At 34.2% G+C, this 15325-nt stretch overlaps 1 protein-coding gene across 1 annotated transcript; it reads right to left on the bottom strand.

Moving 5' to 3' along the window:
• Positions 1-6231: 6231 nt before the first annotated feature.
• LOC116029082 (DNA (cytosine-5)-methyltransferase 1A-like) lies at positions 6232-14451 on the bottom strand. Its single transcript, XM_031270965.1, has 11 exons — positions 14411-14451; positions 10117-11266; positions 9852-10022; positions 9186-9345; positions 8829-9088; positions 8417-8614; positions 7526-7810; positions 7111-7269; positions 6785-7006; positions 6639-6696; positions 6232-6341 (listed from the first exon to the last, which is right to left on the bottom strand). The coding sequence occupies exons 1-11, from the start codon at positions 14449-14451 to the stop codon at positions 6232-6234; spliced, it is 2814 nt and encodes a 937-aa protein (XP_031126825.1).
• Positions 14452-15325: the final 874 nt, after the last annotated feature.

Raw genomic sequence — 15325 nt, 5'->3', positions numbered from 1 at the left:
AAATTGACTGCCGACAACCGGTTCGTTGCCGGCGGTCGATTTTTGGTAAGAAATGATGTTGAATTCTAAGTGACTTGTTATCACACATGTTATTAATATGTTTTTGGACTTTATTGCTCCAAAATAAAATGTTAATGGATTTAATTGTAATTTTAAAAAATTTAGGTACCTAATTAACATTTTAAGTAAAGTTTAAGGACCTATTTAACTATATTATACGGGGTAACTTACTTAGTAAACTAAGTTACAAGTCATCATGGCTTATGCTACGAATTATTGGCTTCCATTGCCATTTTGGGCTTTCTCCCCAATGCAAATGCTAGAGGTGGGGGTACAACATTGCCAACTTGCTGGTACTTGTTCTTTAGAGTCCCTAAAAATTTATACCAATCCGAAAATCCCTGCACGCAAACATTTACATGTTATAATTAAACTCTACAGTGCACACATAATGCACATGAATGTTCCAGCATTCTCCATTCTCTAGAAGTCATAAAACAAAAACGAACATAAACACACACCACACCCGTTAACTACAACAAATTCGGTATAAACAAAAGATAAAAGAATATTTCAACACATCCGATCCATTACAGATTAAAACTAGAATCTAGCAAGAGAACAAAATCAGATAAACATAAATCATGCATGAAAGGGAAACAATCAACACAGACACTCTCAAATGCTAGGGGTAGCGGTATAGCGTTACCAACTTGCTGATACTTGTTCTTTAAAGTCCCTACAAATATATACTAATTCGGAAATTCATGCACACAAACATTTACATGTTATAAACTATACAATGCACACACAATGCACACGAATCATTCCAAATCTTTTTAGCTTGTCATGCCATTCAAAAAATGTGCATATACCTGAGATCGAGCATATTCTCAGACAGAAATCATCCTATGCTCTACAGGGTGATCGAAACCATCTCCCAACCTTACCTAACTTGAAAATGTTAATAAATGCATACCTTAACAACGAATTTTAAGTTCAGCCATAAAGGAAAATGTTTATTTTTTACCTAACTTTCTTCCCAAACTTGAAAAGGTTTAAGAATTGATGAGATGATCTTTGTTTTTTTTTTTATTTTTTTTTTTTTTTTTTTGTCGAAGACTTTTGTAATGAGCTGTTATAAATCTATACAATGCTGCACACAAAGTGCACACGAATGTTTATGCATTTTCCATTCTCTAGAAGCCATGAAACACACACATACACACTAGCACACCACACCTGTTAACTACATTAGATTCAGTAGTTTCAGTGCTCTGATCTCAATATAAAATTATACGTTTACATTATCGACTTCATTATTTTTATTTTTTACCTAACTAGAAAATGTCAATAAATGCATACCTTAAAAATGAATTTTCAGTCCAGCCATAAAAAAATGTTTATTTTTTACGTATCTAGAAATCCCTGCACACAAACATTTGCATGATATAAACTCTACAATGCACACACAATGCACGCACGAATGATTCCAAATCTCGTTATATTAAGTGATAAAATATACATGTACACGAGATCGAGCATATTCTTGGATAGAAATCATCCTATGCTGTTTGAGATAACTTAGTAAGTTAGTTAAGTTACAAGTCATCATGGCTTATGCTATGAATTATTGGCTTCCATTGCCACTTTGGGCTTTCTCCTATTCTAGAGGTGGCGGTACAGTATTGACAACTTGCTAATACTTGTTCTTTTAATTTGTATCCCTACAAATTTATATCAATCCAGAAATTCCTGCACACAAATATTTACATGATATAAACTCTACGATGCACACATAGTGCACACATGGATGACTCCAAATTAAATCTCATCATTTCAAGAGAAAAAATGTGAATGTGCCTGAGATTGAGTATATTCTCAGACATAAATCATTCTAGCTATGTTATACAAGGTAACTTAGTAAGTTACAAGTCATCATATAGCTATACATATGATATGAATTATTTCTTTCCATTGCCACTTTTAGCTTTCTCCCCAGTGCAAATGTTAGTGATGGCGGTACAACGCTCCCAACTTGCTGATACTTGTTCTTTAAAGTCCCTACAAATTTGTACCAATCTGGAAATTCATGCACAAAATATATTATACAATTATAAATATGAAAAATAAATCTTAAAAATAAATTTCAAAATGTATGCAATGAAGATATACTTGTTTATATCACAATATATGTAATATAACATATTCTATGATTAAATCAATATTGAGTGTAATTTCACCTTTTTAATGTAGAATTTTACATTTAAATAACTCTATCTCTATTCACACTAACTAAATTCAACTTAAAATAAAATTTTAATTTAATAGTCATTTTGCTAATTAATACTATTTATTTCATATAGGTAGAAGCTAAGTAATACTATTTTAAATTGTTTGACAAACAAATAATTTATTTTCACATTTTTTTTTAAAAATTCAAAATAAATATAGTACAACAACAATAAAATTTGAAATAAATGAACAAAAATTAGAAATAATTTTTTTTTAAAAAAAATCAAATATAGCACAATGAAAATGAAATTCAAAATAATTTTTTTAAAAATCAAATATAGCACAATAACACTAATATTCGAAATAAATCAACAAAAAATTAAAATAAATTAAATATAGAATAAATAAAAATATTTACCATTAAAAATGGACAAGGGTAGTGGAGGAATCGGTGGTGGGGTGGCAGTGGTGTTTGGCGTCGGCGTCGGCGTCGGAAGTGGCGGCTTCATCGATCGACAATGGGTTGATGTGGGTAGCGGTTGGCGATGTCGGAGGAGAGAAGATGGGTTGGCGGTGGTTGATGACTTTTTTAGATATGTTTAAAAGATGGTGAGGAGAAGCTAAGGTTTTTTCACCTCTCTCCTCGTTTATTTGACATTGACTTTCCACGACACCTTCCCGGTGTCGCGAAAAGATTTATAGTTTTTTTCTTTTTTTTTCTAATTTTAAGAACTTACTTTCCGTGACGCAGCACGTTCTTTAGGTACGTGCCACGGAAAGTAGGCACATTTTGTTTAGAAATCACTACACTTTTTAAACAAAAGTATAGTGTATTCTTATGTATTTATTTACAGTTTTGTCACCCCAATTTTTTTCAACTATACACTACACTTTTATTAAGAACTATAGTGAAAAGTTATATTTTTATGTTCAATTTTGTAGTAGTGTAGCGGTACAACATTGTCAACTTGTTGGTATTTGTTCTTTAATTAGAGTTCTTAAAAATTTATACCAATCCAAAAATCTCTGCAAGCAAACATTTACATGTTATAAACTCTACAATGCACACATAGTGCACCCGAATGTTTCAACATTCTCCATTCTCTAGAAGCTATGAATCGAAAAAAAGCAAAATTACCTTAGCTTGTTTCCAAACCCCCACACCCTGATCCGATAGGAACATACATGTTAACTACTAATGTTTTTGCATTCTCCATTCTCTATAATGCACACACAGTGCACACGAATGTTTCAACATTCTCCATTCTCTAGAAGCTATGAATCGAAAAAAAAAAACGAAATTACCTTGTTTTCAAATTCCATGTATAACCAATTCTCTATTTGCACATATGAAAGTCACATCAATCTGTCAGATATAAACAAAAAATCAAACAATATTTGATCAACACATCCGATCCATTACAGATTAAAGCTAGAATCTAGCAAGAAAACAAAACCAGATTAACATAGATCATGAACGGGAAACAAGTTAAGCAACACAGACGACACACTCACAAAATTACCTCGTCTCCCTCCCGACAGCTGAGACACTTTTTTTTGTTTTTTATTGAAATACGACGAACCAACCTTAAATAAATAACAACGAATTCAAAATACACAAACGCGGAAACATGGTAACAACACTGCATCATTTGGTAAATGAGGCGTTTTTTTGGAAGAGATCGAATATGGTGTATAGCCTTTACAAATAGGTTAAAATAACAACAATATATTATACATAATTTTTATTCCAAATGTGTTTATATTATATCACCTATTGTTATTTTTAATATTAAAATTAATACGACAGTTTGACATTAATTTTTTTTTTTTTATATTTTGTGACCGGTACGTTATATAAAATTATACGTTTACATTATCGAATTCATTATTTTTATTTTTTTACCTAGCTTGAAAATGTCAATAAATGCATACCTTAAAAAAGGAATTTTGAGTCCAACCATAAAAGAAAATGTTTATTTTTTAATTACCTAACTTTCTTCCCAAACTTGAAGGTATGAATGGCCAATTTAATTTGACAAAATTTTATTTAATTAAATTGTGAGAGAATACATGATATAAACTCTAGGATGCACACATAGTGCACGCATGGATGATTCCAAACCTCCTCATATGTCAAGAGAAAAAATGTGCCTGTTCCTAAGATCAAGTATATTCAATTCTTAGACATAAATCATCCTATGTTATACAAGTTAAGATAACTTAGTAAGTTACAAGTCATCATGACTATATATATGCTATGAAATTTTGCCTTCCATTGCCACTTTGAGATTCTCCCCTGTGCAAATGCTAGGGGTGGTGGTACAACGTTACCAACTTACTGATACCTGTTCTTTAAAGTCCGATCCCTACAAACATTTACATGTTATAAACTCTAGAACGCACATACAATGCACACGAATGATTCCAAATCTCGTCATATCATAAAAAAATATGCATATACCCGAAATCGAGCATATTCTCGGACAAAAATTATCCTATGCTCTACGGGGTGAAACCATATCCCAACCTTACCTCTTGGCTGAAAGTTGGTAATGGCCGGCTGTAGAAAGCTTTTCCAAATGTAGCCTTCCTAAAACACCCTTTGTTTGGTAACATCTACCCCATAACCTAACCAACCAGTGTGGTTTCAAGTCAACAAGCCTCCCATTACTTGGCAGCTTAATCTGGAAAAACATTAAAGTTGGACACAAGTATTAAAGAAAAGTAAAAGATGGGAGGAAGAAGATTCCCTTATCTCTTTGTACTTTCTTCTCAAGGTATATGCATAATTGATATCAAACTTATATGATTTCGTATTAATCGGAAGCTAAGTAGTTGCTTATTTGATTCCTTTTTGTCATTTAAGTGATTTGGAGGCATATGTTGTAACAACATCATCTAAATTGGAGCTCAATTGGATGTGTTTTGAAATCATCTTGATGCAAAGGCGTGTTTCAGGAGTCCTGAGAGGTCAAGAAAGTGAAAAAGAGTTAGTTGGAAGTATCACATGACCCGGGGACCCAAAGAAACAAATGAGATGAAGAAATATCATTTGAAGTGAAGAACATGTCATGTTGGCATTCACGTCGTAACTGCCAGCGTGACTGCATTCTGCTTTAATTTGCACGTTTCTTTGTCAAGCGATGTCTAGGTATTTTGAGCATATCTCAAGCTAGGAGTGTCCAAATGAAGTGATTCAAGTCACATTGAAACCTAAACCCAAAGGGATACAACTTTCATAATGACCACAAAGGCTAATTCGAACGTGTACAAAATACAAAATGACCTAAAATCCTTACCTACCCAACTAAAATTTACATACCTATCCACCACTACGACTTTCTTCATTACCATTTTCACTTATTTCACCAACTAAGCCACGGACTTTTAGCGAACCTAATAGGTTATCTATTATGATAGATCATATAAATTTAGTTCAAATATCACACTTTAACCCAAAATTAAAAATTACAATTTATAAATTGGCCTCAAAACTATCAATATACAACAACCTAAAATAAAAACGCAGCATATAAACAAGATAACAGAAGGGCAGAACTGAAGGCATTACTTCTCCTCCTCCTCCACCTTAACAACGCATAAGCTTTTCGTACCTCAGCTCTAACATTGACGACAGTGAAGTTTTCGACGGATTATTTATTGATCTGCTCATCAAAGAATCAGGTAACTAAGTAAATGCAATTATAGTATTTCCAGTTCAGGAAAGATCTTGTCTTTTTTTTTTTTTTTCTTAAAAAATGTATATAACTAAAAACTGAAATATTTTACAATTTACTAATTGAGAAGTACACAAACTATATTAAAATATTTTCCGTGTCAAATCAAATGTGTTGTCGTCCTATATGTTAAGGTTTGCATGAACAATGAAACATTGATTTTTATTTTTATTTTTTGAAAATATGAAACATTGATTTTGATTAGTACCACGGAGTATAAATTAGCAAGCTAAGTTACAAGTGATTATGACTTAAGCTATGAATTATTGGCTTCTATCGCCGCTTTGGGCTTTTTCCCCGGTGCAAATTCTAGAGGTCGCGGTAGTACAATATTGATAACTTGGTAGTACTTGTCCTTTAGGATCCCTACAAATTTATACAAATTCAGAAATTTCTGCAAACAAACATTTACATGATATAAACTCTACGATGCATGCATAGATGATTTCAAATTAAACCTCATCATTTCAAGAAAAAAAAAATGTACATGTACCTAAGATCAAAGTATATTCTCATACATAAATCATTCTATGTTATACAAAGTATAGTAAGTAAGTTACTACAAGTCATCATAGCTATACATATGCTATGAATTATTTCCTTGCATGGCCACTTTTAGCTTTCTCCCTAGCGCAAATGCTAGGGGTGGCGGTACAGCATTACCAATTTGCTGATACATATTCTTTAAAGGTCCTACAAATTTGTACCAGTCCGGAAATCCCTGCACAAAAATATTTACATGTTATAAACTCTACAATGCACGCGAATGATTCCAAATCTCGTCATGTTATGAAAAAGCGTGCATATACCTGAGATCGAGCATATTCTCGGGCAGAAATTATCCTATGCTCTACCGGGTGAAACCATCTCCCAACCTTACCTCCTGGCTGAGGGTTGGTGATGGCTGTAGGAAATTTTTTTTCCCAATGTAATCTTCCAAGAACACCATTTGACTTGTAACCTTTATCCCGCAACTTAACCAGCCATTTAGGTTTCAAGTCAACAAATTCCCCAGTACTTGGCAGCTCAATCTGAAAAAAAAAAAATGAAAGTAGGACACAAATATTAAAGAAAATTAAAAAAATATGTTCCATCTCTTTAATTTGTTCCCACCTATAGAACATTATATTATTACCTTCTTATCAGGAAGATCTCTCCAATCTTGACCTGCGGAGAGGTACAGGCACTGAATGAGGTTCGTTTCAGTCAGTTTCTTCGTAATATGATCCGTCAATATATTCTGATGATTTCCTCGGACTCTTTTTTGGAACCAGGAAATAGGATCACTTTTGTACTGAACATGCAAAATATAGAAACAACAGCTTAAGTATATATATTTCACTTTATACCAAAAGAGTAAACAAGTATATATAGCCTGAAATAAGTAAGGAGTTACAACAGAAAAGGCATATTCTAAAGGAAAAGAAATAAAAGAAATAACCTGAATAAACACAAGACTAATTATCTTTGGACATGATTAAGAAACATGTTGTGCTGGGTTGGAGGGATCAAAGAAATTTTTCAAAAAACATCATTGTGAATTTACGTACCGGCATTGTTCCTATATTATCTCCATCTATCAATGCAGGGAGATCTCCGATGGTGTCTCTGACAGTGAGAGCACGCAAAGGGGCACCGGCTCTTGTGCTCGGGACAGCAGTGTAATGGGAATTTGCGCCCAAATCTAGCTTGATTCTCAGGTTTTGCGTTGGAAATGCATGCATTGGCTCTGGCCATTCCGGGAGCGTCTCTTCAGGCGCTGCCGCCCATATGAACACGCGCTTCCGCGACTGTGCCACGCCATAGACTCCGGCCTCCAGGACTCCAAACCTAACCTGTAGTCATCCAAAGGAAACAAGAAAGGTTGAAGCCACCATACAGAGTGTGCACTGGATAAACCAGCTTAAACTATAGGAAGGTCGTGGGCAAATTATATCGTGGACTAGGTTTACATGGTAGATCCTAGTCCAAAAATAATTTTTAAATGTTGTGTCTGTAGTTGACACATTATATGCCTGCCATTGACGATTTCTTTACATTAGCTATCATATTATGTGCCAGCAATTATAGTTATTTGTTTACATATACAGACTTGTTAACTGTAGGTACAATATGTGTTAATTGAATGTACAAAATTTTTGTATTAGGTTCATAATGCAATATAAACCCTGGTCCATGATATAATAATTGACCAATACACTACTTCCACCAATAGTGAAATTTAGAACCTTGTGATTATAGAATAAATAGTCTAAGCATCTTGGTGCACTGTCCATAATTAATCGGTTCAAACTAAGATGTCAATAGAATACTTCTACTAGGACTGAAACTTAGAACTTTAGGGTTATAAATTCACAGTCTAACCATCTTAATCTAACCATCTTGGTCTGGGTTGTTTAGCAATTACTTGCTAATCTTGGTTATAGGTTTGCATGGTATACCTGATAGCCCATTTCTAGAAATGAGTTAAGGGTGAGCTGAAATGGTTGCATGTTGTCAAAACTGACGAGGTTCCTAACGTTTTCAACTAGGACATACTTGGGCCTGAAGTAATCAACATAGGATAAAAACGCCAGTATCATCGTGCGCTTTGCATCACTCAACGAGTTTTTCTTGTACCTGTTCAGGACAGAAAAACCCTGCAGATCCAGGCAAAGAAAAGCTCAGAAACATAATGACAATTCATTTTAAAGAATGATAAACTTTTAGAGGCAATCCCAACCAAGTTGATCAGACCATAAAGTTACAAGTTTGGGCTCTCAATAAGAGTTGCCTATTGACATTCTTGGTTTGGACTTGGTCAGCTGACAATTCTGGTTTATGTCCTTATGGTTCTTTACGACTAGGATATACCTGACAGGGAGGTCCTGCAACTATAAAATCGACGTCTCCAGGTTTGGGCAGACGGCTGAGAACGTCATCGTCCACCTTTGATGCAGACGATGAAGCTTCAGTGGAGGGGATACAGTCGTGGGCATCCCCGTTGGCCATCATCACATCCCTGAGAACAACGTTGCAGTTTTGGACCACTGTGAAGGCATGTGGATGGTTCAGCTTGAAAGCTTCAGATGCCTTTTGATCAGATTCTATCGCCCATTTTGTGACTGCTGCACCTGTAAGTTACCAAAACCATAACCAATTTGTTTTAAGCTAGCTAGTGAATGTAAAATAATACTGGGAAATTAAACTAAAATATACAACCATTGTTACCTGACTTTTCTAGACCTTCTGATAAGCCACCACAGCCAGAAAATATGTCCAGTGTAGCCAAGGGACTTCTAGGAACCACACACTTGCTGCCTGGTTCATCTTCTTTTTCTTCTTCTATCTTTCTGCTTGTCTCTTTGAGTTCCAAGCAGCCCTCTAAAAGCTAGGGACCAAAAAAGACATAAATTAAAAGCAAAACAGTTGATGTCATTCTTTTTTTATACATGCATTAAATTTCCTAACTTAAGTAAGACTATTTCTAAACCCCATGTAGCCTCTCAGTCAATTCTATAGGAGTAAAATCTCACCCTGCCATTGGAGTGCTGACTTTAAGTTAAGTGATGTACTACTTGAGCTAGCTCTACCGGGCAAAATTATGTAATCTAATCTACCAATTAAGCTAATTTATCTTTTGTTCATGTCATCCTTTTTGTAGTATAAGTAAAGTTCAAACAAGATTGTCACAAGAAAGAAGGTAGTCTGATTCAAATTTGACTCTTAGTGAAATTGAAGTATCATGTTGGTCTTCTAAGTTTGAGTCAACTAACTATGCACAATCTAAATTGATTTTACTTCAGCTGATCACTTTATCCAGTTCACACACTCAAGAAGTGTCGGGGCATTTCCTTATTCACCCAAAAATAACAAGAAGGTAGTTAAGATAGTTACCGGTAGCAATTTTGGCCTATTATCTGGGTCTGCTACTACATATTCACAGAAGAAATTATGCTCATGCGAATAAGGAAAATCCATAAATACAAAATCTTTCCTTGTCCAAACTGCACATTTCCCCTTCACTGCAGTGACAGGCACTGTTGTTGTCTTATCACTCCAATATACCTGAAGGTTCAGAACATGAGTGCATTTAGACAACATATATTTCAATCTTGATCCATACAACATAGAATAAAGAATGTATGCAGATTAAGGTTACCGTATGGATATCGGAGAGGTAAGCATCCATTGCATTTAAGTCTTCAGGTCTGTAAAACCTTCTGACTATGATACTTACATCCTCAGGGTTTAGCTGTGCAGGTGAAGAAGGCGTATCCACCGACACAAGCTGGCATATTACATATGCTTTTGGCATCGAATCATCCTCGTCTTCGATGACACTTTTATTGCCATTATTGGACTCCTCTAAATGGGAAGGAGGAATGTAGAGAAAGTCCAGAGCATTGTAGTGAATCCCTTGATATGTGAAACTAATAGGGGAGTCACAGTAGGAGAATGTGTTTTTTTCTTCGTGGGATTTTCTTGTTTTGCAGGACTGGCAATGGCCATTGCCTAGTCCTATGGAATCGGTTTTTAAACTGAAAAACCCACCTTTGTCAGGACAGTATAGGTTTCGACAGAAGTATTCTGTCTCTCTGCCTTCTTCTTGTTCTTTCATGGGCCATGGTTTCGGTTGGATTTTAACATCCAACGATTTTGTGACGTTGCAGGGATGGAAGTCGAGGCAATCCTCGATCAGACAGAGCTCCCTCTTGTGGGCGTTGTTTCCGAGGACTGTCTCGAATGCCCCCACCATCACCCGTCCATGGACAATCTTTGTTCCGTCCGAAGATTGAATCATATATTCCACAAAACAAATGGTGGAGTCTCGGCCCTCGCGAGGCTGGTTGACCAGCACGACGGAGCCGGGGAATACCGAAACTCCATTGATAGACACTCCACAATAAAGAACATTGTTGCCGTCAGAAGTTACCCTGGTTGTTCGACCAATCCATGAAACCTCATTTCTACTTGTACTACTCGTCGGTTTCCTCGGAGATTGATAATAGGGCATCCATTTCTCATCATCAACTTTCTTTGAGCTCTCCGTGGAGAAATACTCTCCCCATATCCTCGCCACCAGCCTGGTGGTGGTCACCGCCGATCTCCGGGAATTCGCGTCTTCTCCCTGCTCAACAACCGTGCTCTCCGACGCCGCCGTTGAAGGCACAGTTTCTTTTCCTTTATCTTCTTCACTGCTTTCCACCCTAGCCGACTTCCTCCCTCTTCTTCTGCTCGTTTCAGGACTCCCATTACTTGATGCAGCCGCTGCTTCCGACACCTTAACACTCGGTTTCCTTTGTCTTTTTCTGCAAACAATTGTTAATTTTGCTGATTAAAATGGCAGCTATATATATAGCATATATTCCTAATTCTTACTCCCATTGACACTTATATCTATTTTCATGTAAGTCTCGTTACAAGTAGCTATAACAAGATGTTAAAAGTGATATCTACATGACAGGTATTTTCATGCGAGTCTCGTACAAATATCTATAACAAGATGTTAACACTGATATCTACATGACAGGTATTTTCAGTGAGTCTCATTACAAGTATCTATAACAAGATGTTAACACTGATATCTACATGACGAGTATTTTCATGATAGTCTCATACAAGTACCTATAACAAGATGTTAACACTGATATCTACATGACAGGTATTTTCATGCGAGTCTCATACAAATATCTATAACAAGATGTTAACACTGATATCTACATGACAGGTATTTTCATGCGAGTCTCATACAAGTACCTATAACAAGATGTTAACACTGATATCTACATGACATGTATTTTCATGCGAGTCTCATACAAGTACCTATTACAAGATGTTAACACTGATATCTACATGACATGTATTTTCCTATGAGTCTCATTACAAGTATCTATAACAAGATGTTAACACTGATATCTACATGACAGGTATTTTCATGCGAGTCTCATACAAGTACCTATAATAAAATGTTAACACTGATATCTACATGACAAGTATTTTCATGCGAGTCTCATACAAGTATCTATAACAAGATGTTAACACTGATATCTACATGACAGATATTTTCATGTGGGTCTCATTACAAGTACCTATAACAAGATTTTGAGCACTGAAATAGAAGTTATCTATATCAAGATTTTGAACATTAAAATAAAAGTTCAGAATGGAGAACTTAAGTACACATAGTATTTTCCATAGATATAGGAGTAGAATGTACATTCACTCAATATATTGTATCCAGTCATACTTCTAAATCATATAAAAAAAATGTGGACATACACTCAAAATCCCTAAACACTCTACCTAGGGTGTGAAGAAGGATGTGTTACATCTACACACTAAAAGTTTTAGTAGTAAATATTACACACTATAAGAATTTTGTTAACTTTTTAAGAAAAAACAAGATAATATATTAATAAGATCAGAGTCAAGCTCTAAAGCATGAACAACAGAAAGGAAAAATGGAACAAAAAACAGTCCCAAGCCAACTCATGAGCAATCTTGTTTGCAATCCGTTCCACAAACAAAAAGGTGAGATTGATTAGAAAAATCTCTAGCTATTTCCCTAATGTAAAGGTGTCAAATGGCAGATATATAGCATGTATTCCTAATTCTTATTCAGTGGTTGACACTGATAAACTACTTTTTTTATATGGGTCTTATTAAAAGTATTTTGAGCATTAAAATAAAAGTTCAGAGTAAAAAACTCAAGTACACATAGTATTTTCTATAGATATAGGAGTATAATGTACATTCACTCAATGTATTGTATCCCGTCATACTTCTAAATCATATAAAAAATGTGTACATACACTCAAAATGGCTAAACACTCTACCTAGGGTGTGAAGAAGGATGTGCTACATCCACACACTAAAAGTTTTAGTAGTAAATATTACACACTATAAGAATTTTGCTCATTTTTAATAAGAGTCAAGCTCTAAAGCATGAACAACAGAAAGAAAAGCGACTAAAAAACAGCCTACACAGTCACGGCTTCCTGAACTAACTCGTGAGCAACCCTGTTTGCAATCCGTTTCACAAACAAAAAGCTGAGATTAAAAAAAACTTCTAACTATTTCTCTGATGTAATCAAGTCAAATGACAAGTATATAGCATGTATTCCTAATTCTTACTAAGGTGGTTAACACTGATAAACTACTTTTTTTATATGGGTCTCATTACAAGTATCTACATTAGGGTTTTGAACATTGAAATAAAAATTCAGAGTAGAGAACTCAAGTACACATAGTATTTTTCGTAGATATAGGAGTATAATGTACATTCACACAATGTATTGTATCCAGTCATATACTTCTAAATAATATAAAAGATGTGTACATACACTTAAAATCCCTAAACACTCTACCTAGGGTGTGAAGAAGGATGTGTTACCTCCACACACAGTTTTAGTAGTAAATATTACACACTTTTAGAATTATAGATGCAAATGGAAAGGTTTAGAATTATAGATGCAAATGGAAAGGTTTAATGCATGTGTTACTCTGATGATCCCACAAAATTTTGTTACTTGTAAAAGAAAAACTATTAAAAGAAAACCCACTCCCTATTTGTTTCAAAACCTACACCCAAATTTTTTTTCTACAAAAACTCTTCCAAAAATCACAAATGTGTTTGCCCTTAAGGTTTGGACAAAAAGAGTTCCCAACTAAATTAAAAATAAAAAATAAAAATTCTCAACCTCCTCCTAACAAAAAAAGGAATCAAGTAAACCATTCCAGTGGACTAAATTGACGATCTTCTCATTCTTAAAATTTCTTTAATTTGATCCTCAAATAGTTTAATTGACAAAAAATTTAACAATGCAATTATCAAATTAATTGAAATTGAAAATTAGGAACAAACATTGACAATTGAGAAATGATCGAAGGTAAAAAAAAATGGTGATTTCCCCTTAATCATCAACATGTTCTGTGCTTTCTCCGTGCAGCTTGTTCTTCCCAAAAAAAAAAAAAAAACTACAAGCAACGATTTTACTTTTTGCACTAAAAGAAGTGTTTATACAACTCGATCTGATGGAATTCAATCTTCCATAATCGGAATTCCATGTATAACCAATTCTCTATTTGCACATATGAAAATCACATCAATCTGTCAGATATAAACAAAACATCAAACAAGATTTCAACACAACCGATCCATTTCAGATAAAAGCTAGAATCTAAGCAAGAACACAAAGGCAGATTAGCAAGAAAACAGACGACACACTCACAAAGTTACCTCGTCTCCATCCCGACAGCTAAAAAAAACTTTTTTTTTGTTTGAAATACGAACGGATGAACCTTAAATAAATAACAAATTCACAAATACACTAACGCGAAAACATGGTAACATGAACACACATTTTAACTACTAATGTTTTTTGCATTCTCCATTCTCTATAATTCTGGCATGAAATGAAAATGAACAACATATATAAACACACACACCTCACCTGTTAACTACAACAGATTCGGTAGTCTCAATATTCTCCATTTTTTAGATGATTTAGCTACGTATGTCCAGCACTATATCACACAGCTTAGCTTATATATATATTATACATGAAAAAACTGGGTTTTCCTAGAATTTATAAGCACAAATGGCCTTCACATAATCAAGTAAAACGAGGTAAAAACATTCATTCGAATCAAGATAGTCGCCTGGAATCATCGTATTCATTAAATTTCTAGTTTCGGCGTTATCTTATATGTATATACTATATCCGCCATGCACATACTATATCTAGGAAAATAGAATGTTGCAGAGTGGAAAAAAGTTGGTGGAATTCTGCATGGGAGAATATGGAATATAGCCTTTACAAAATAGGTTAAAATAGCAACAATATATTATACATAATGTTTATTCCAAATGTGTTTATATTATATCACATATTGTTATTTTAATATTAAAATTAATACGAAAATTCGGCATTAAATTTTTTTATATTTTGTAACGGTTACGTTATATAAAATTATACGCTTTTATTACCGAATAAAATTTTTTACCTAATTTGGAAACGTTAATAAATACATGCCTTATCGGGAATTTTGAATTTTGCCATAAAGGGAAATGTTTGTTTTTTACCTAACTTGATTTCCAAACTTGGAAAGGTTTATTTTTTACCTAATTTGAAAAGGTGAATAAATGCATACCTTAACAACAAATTTTGAGCCATGCCATAAAGGGAAAGGCTTAAATATTTATATGAAGGAAATATTAAATGCATTTAAACTTGTTAATCACTTTTTAATTTAAGATGGAACTTGTCAATTAATGTGACAAAATTTTATTTAATTGAATAGTGATTGAATAAGTACCGTGTTTCATGAATAGTGAGTTAAAATCTACATAAATTAGAAGTGGCGGA

Source organism: Ipomoea triloba, chromosome 9 (genome assembly GCF_003576645.1).
Source record: "Ipomoea triloba cultivar NCNSP0323 chromosome 9, ASM357664v1".
Lineage (NCBI taxonomy): Eukaryota > Viridiplantae > Streptophyta > Magnoliopsida > Solanales > Convolvulaceae > Ipomoea > Ipomoea triloba.
The sequence above is the reverse complement of the archived record's forward strand: the minus strand, read 5'-3'. Positions and strand labels throughout refer to the sequence as shown.

Excerpts from the sequence above, each read along its gene's own strand:
- LOC116029082 (XM_031270965.1), bottom strand. The coding sequence starts at position 14,451 with ATGGAGAATATTGAGACTACCGAATCTGTTGTAGTTAACAG. Across the intron at positions 8,615-8,828 it reads TTGCAGGACCTCCCTGTCAG|GGTTTTTCTGTCCTGAACAG; the intron begins GTATATCCTAGT and ends CTGGATCTGCAG. Across the intron at positions 7,811-8,416 it reads TTCTAGAAATGGGCTATCAG|GTTAGGTTTGGAGTCCTGGA; the intron begins GTATACCATGCA and ends GGATGACTACAG.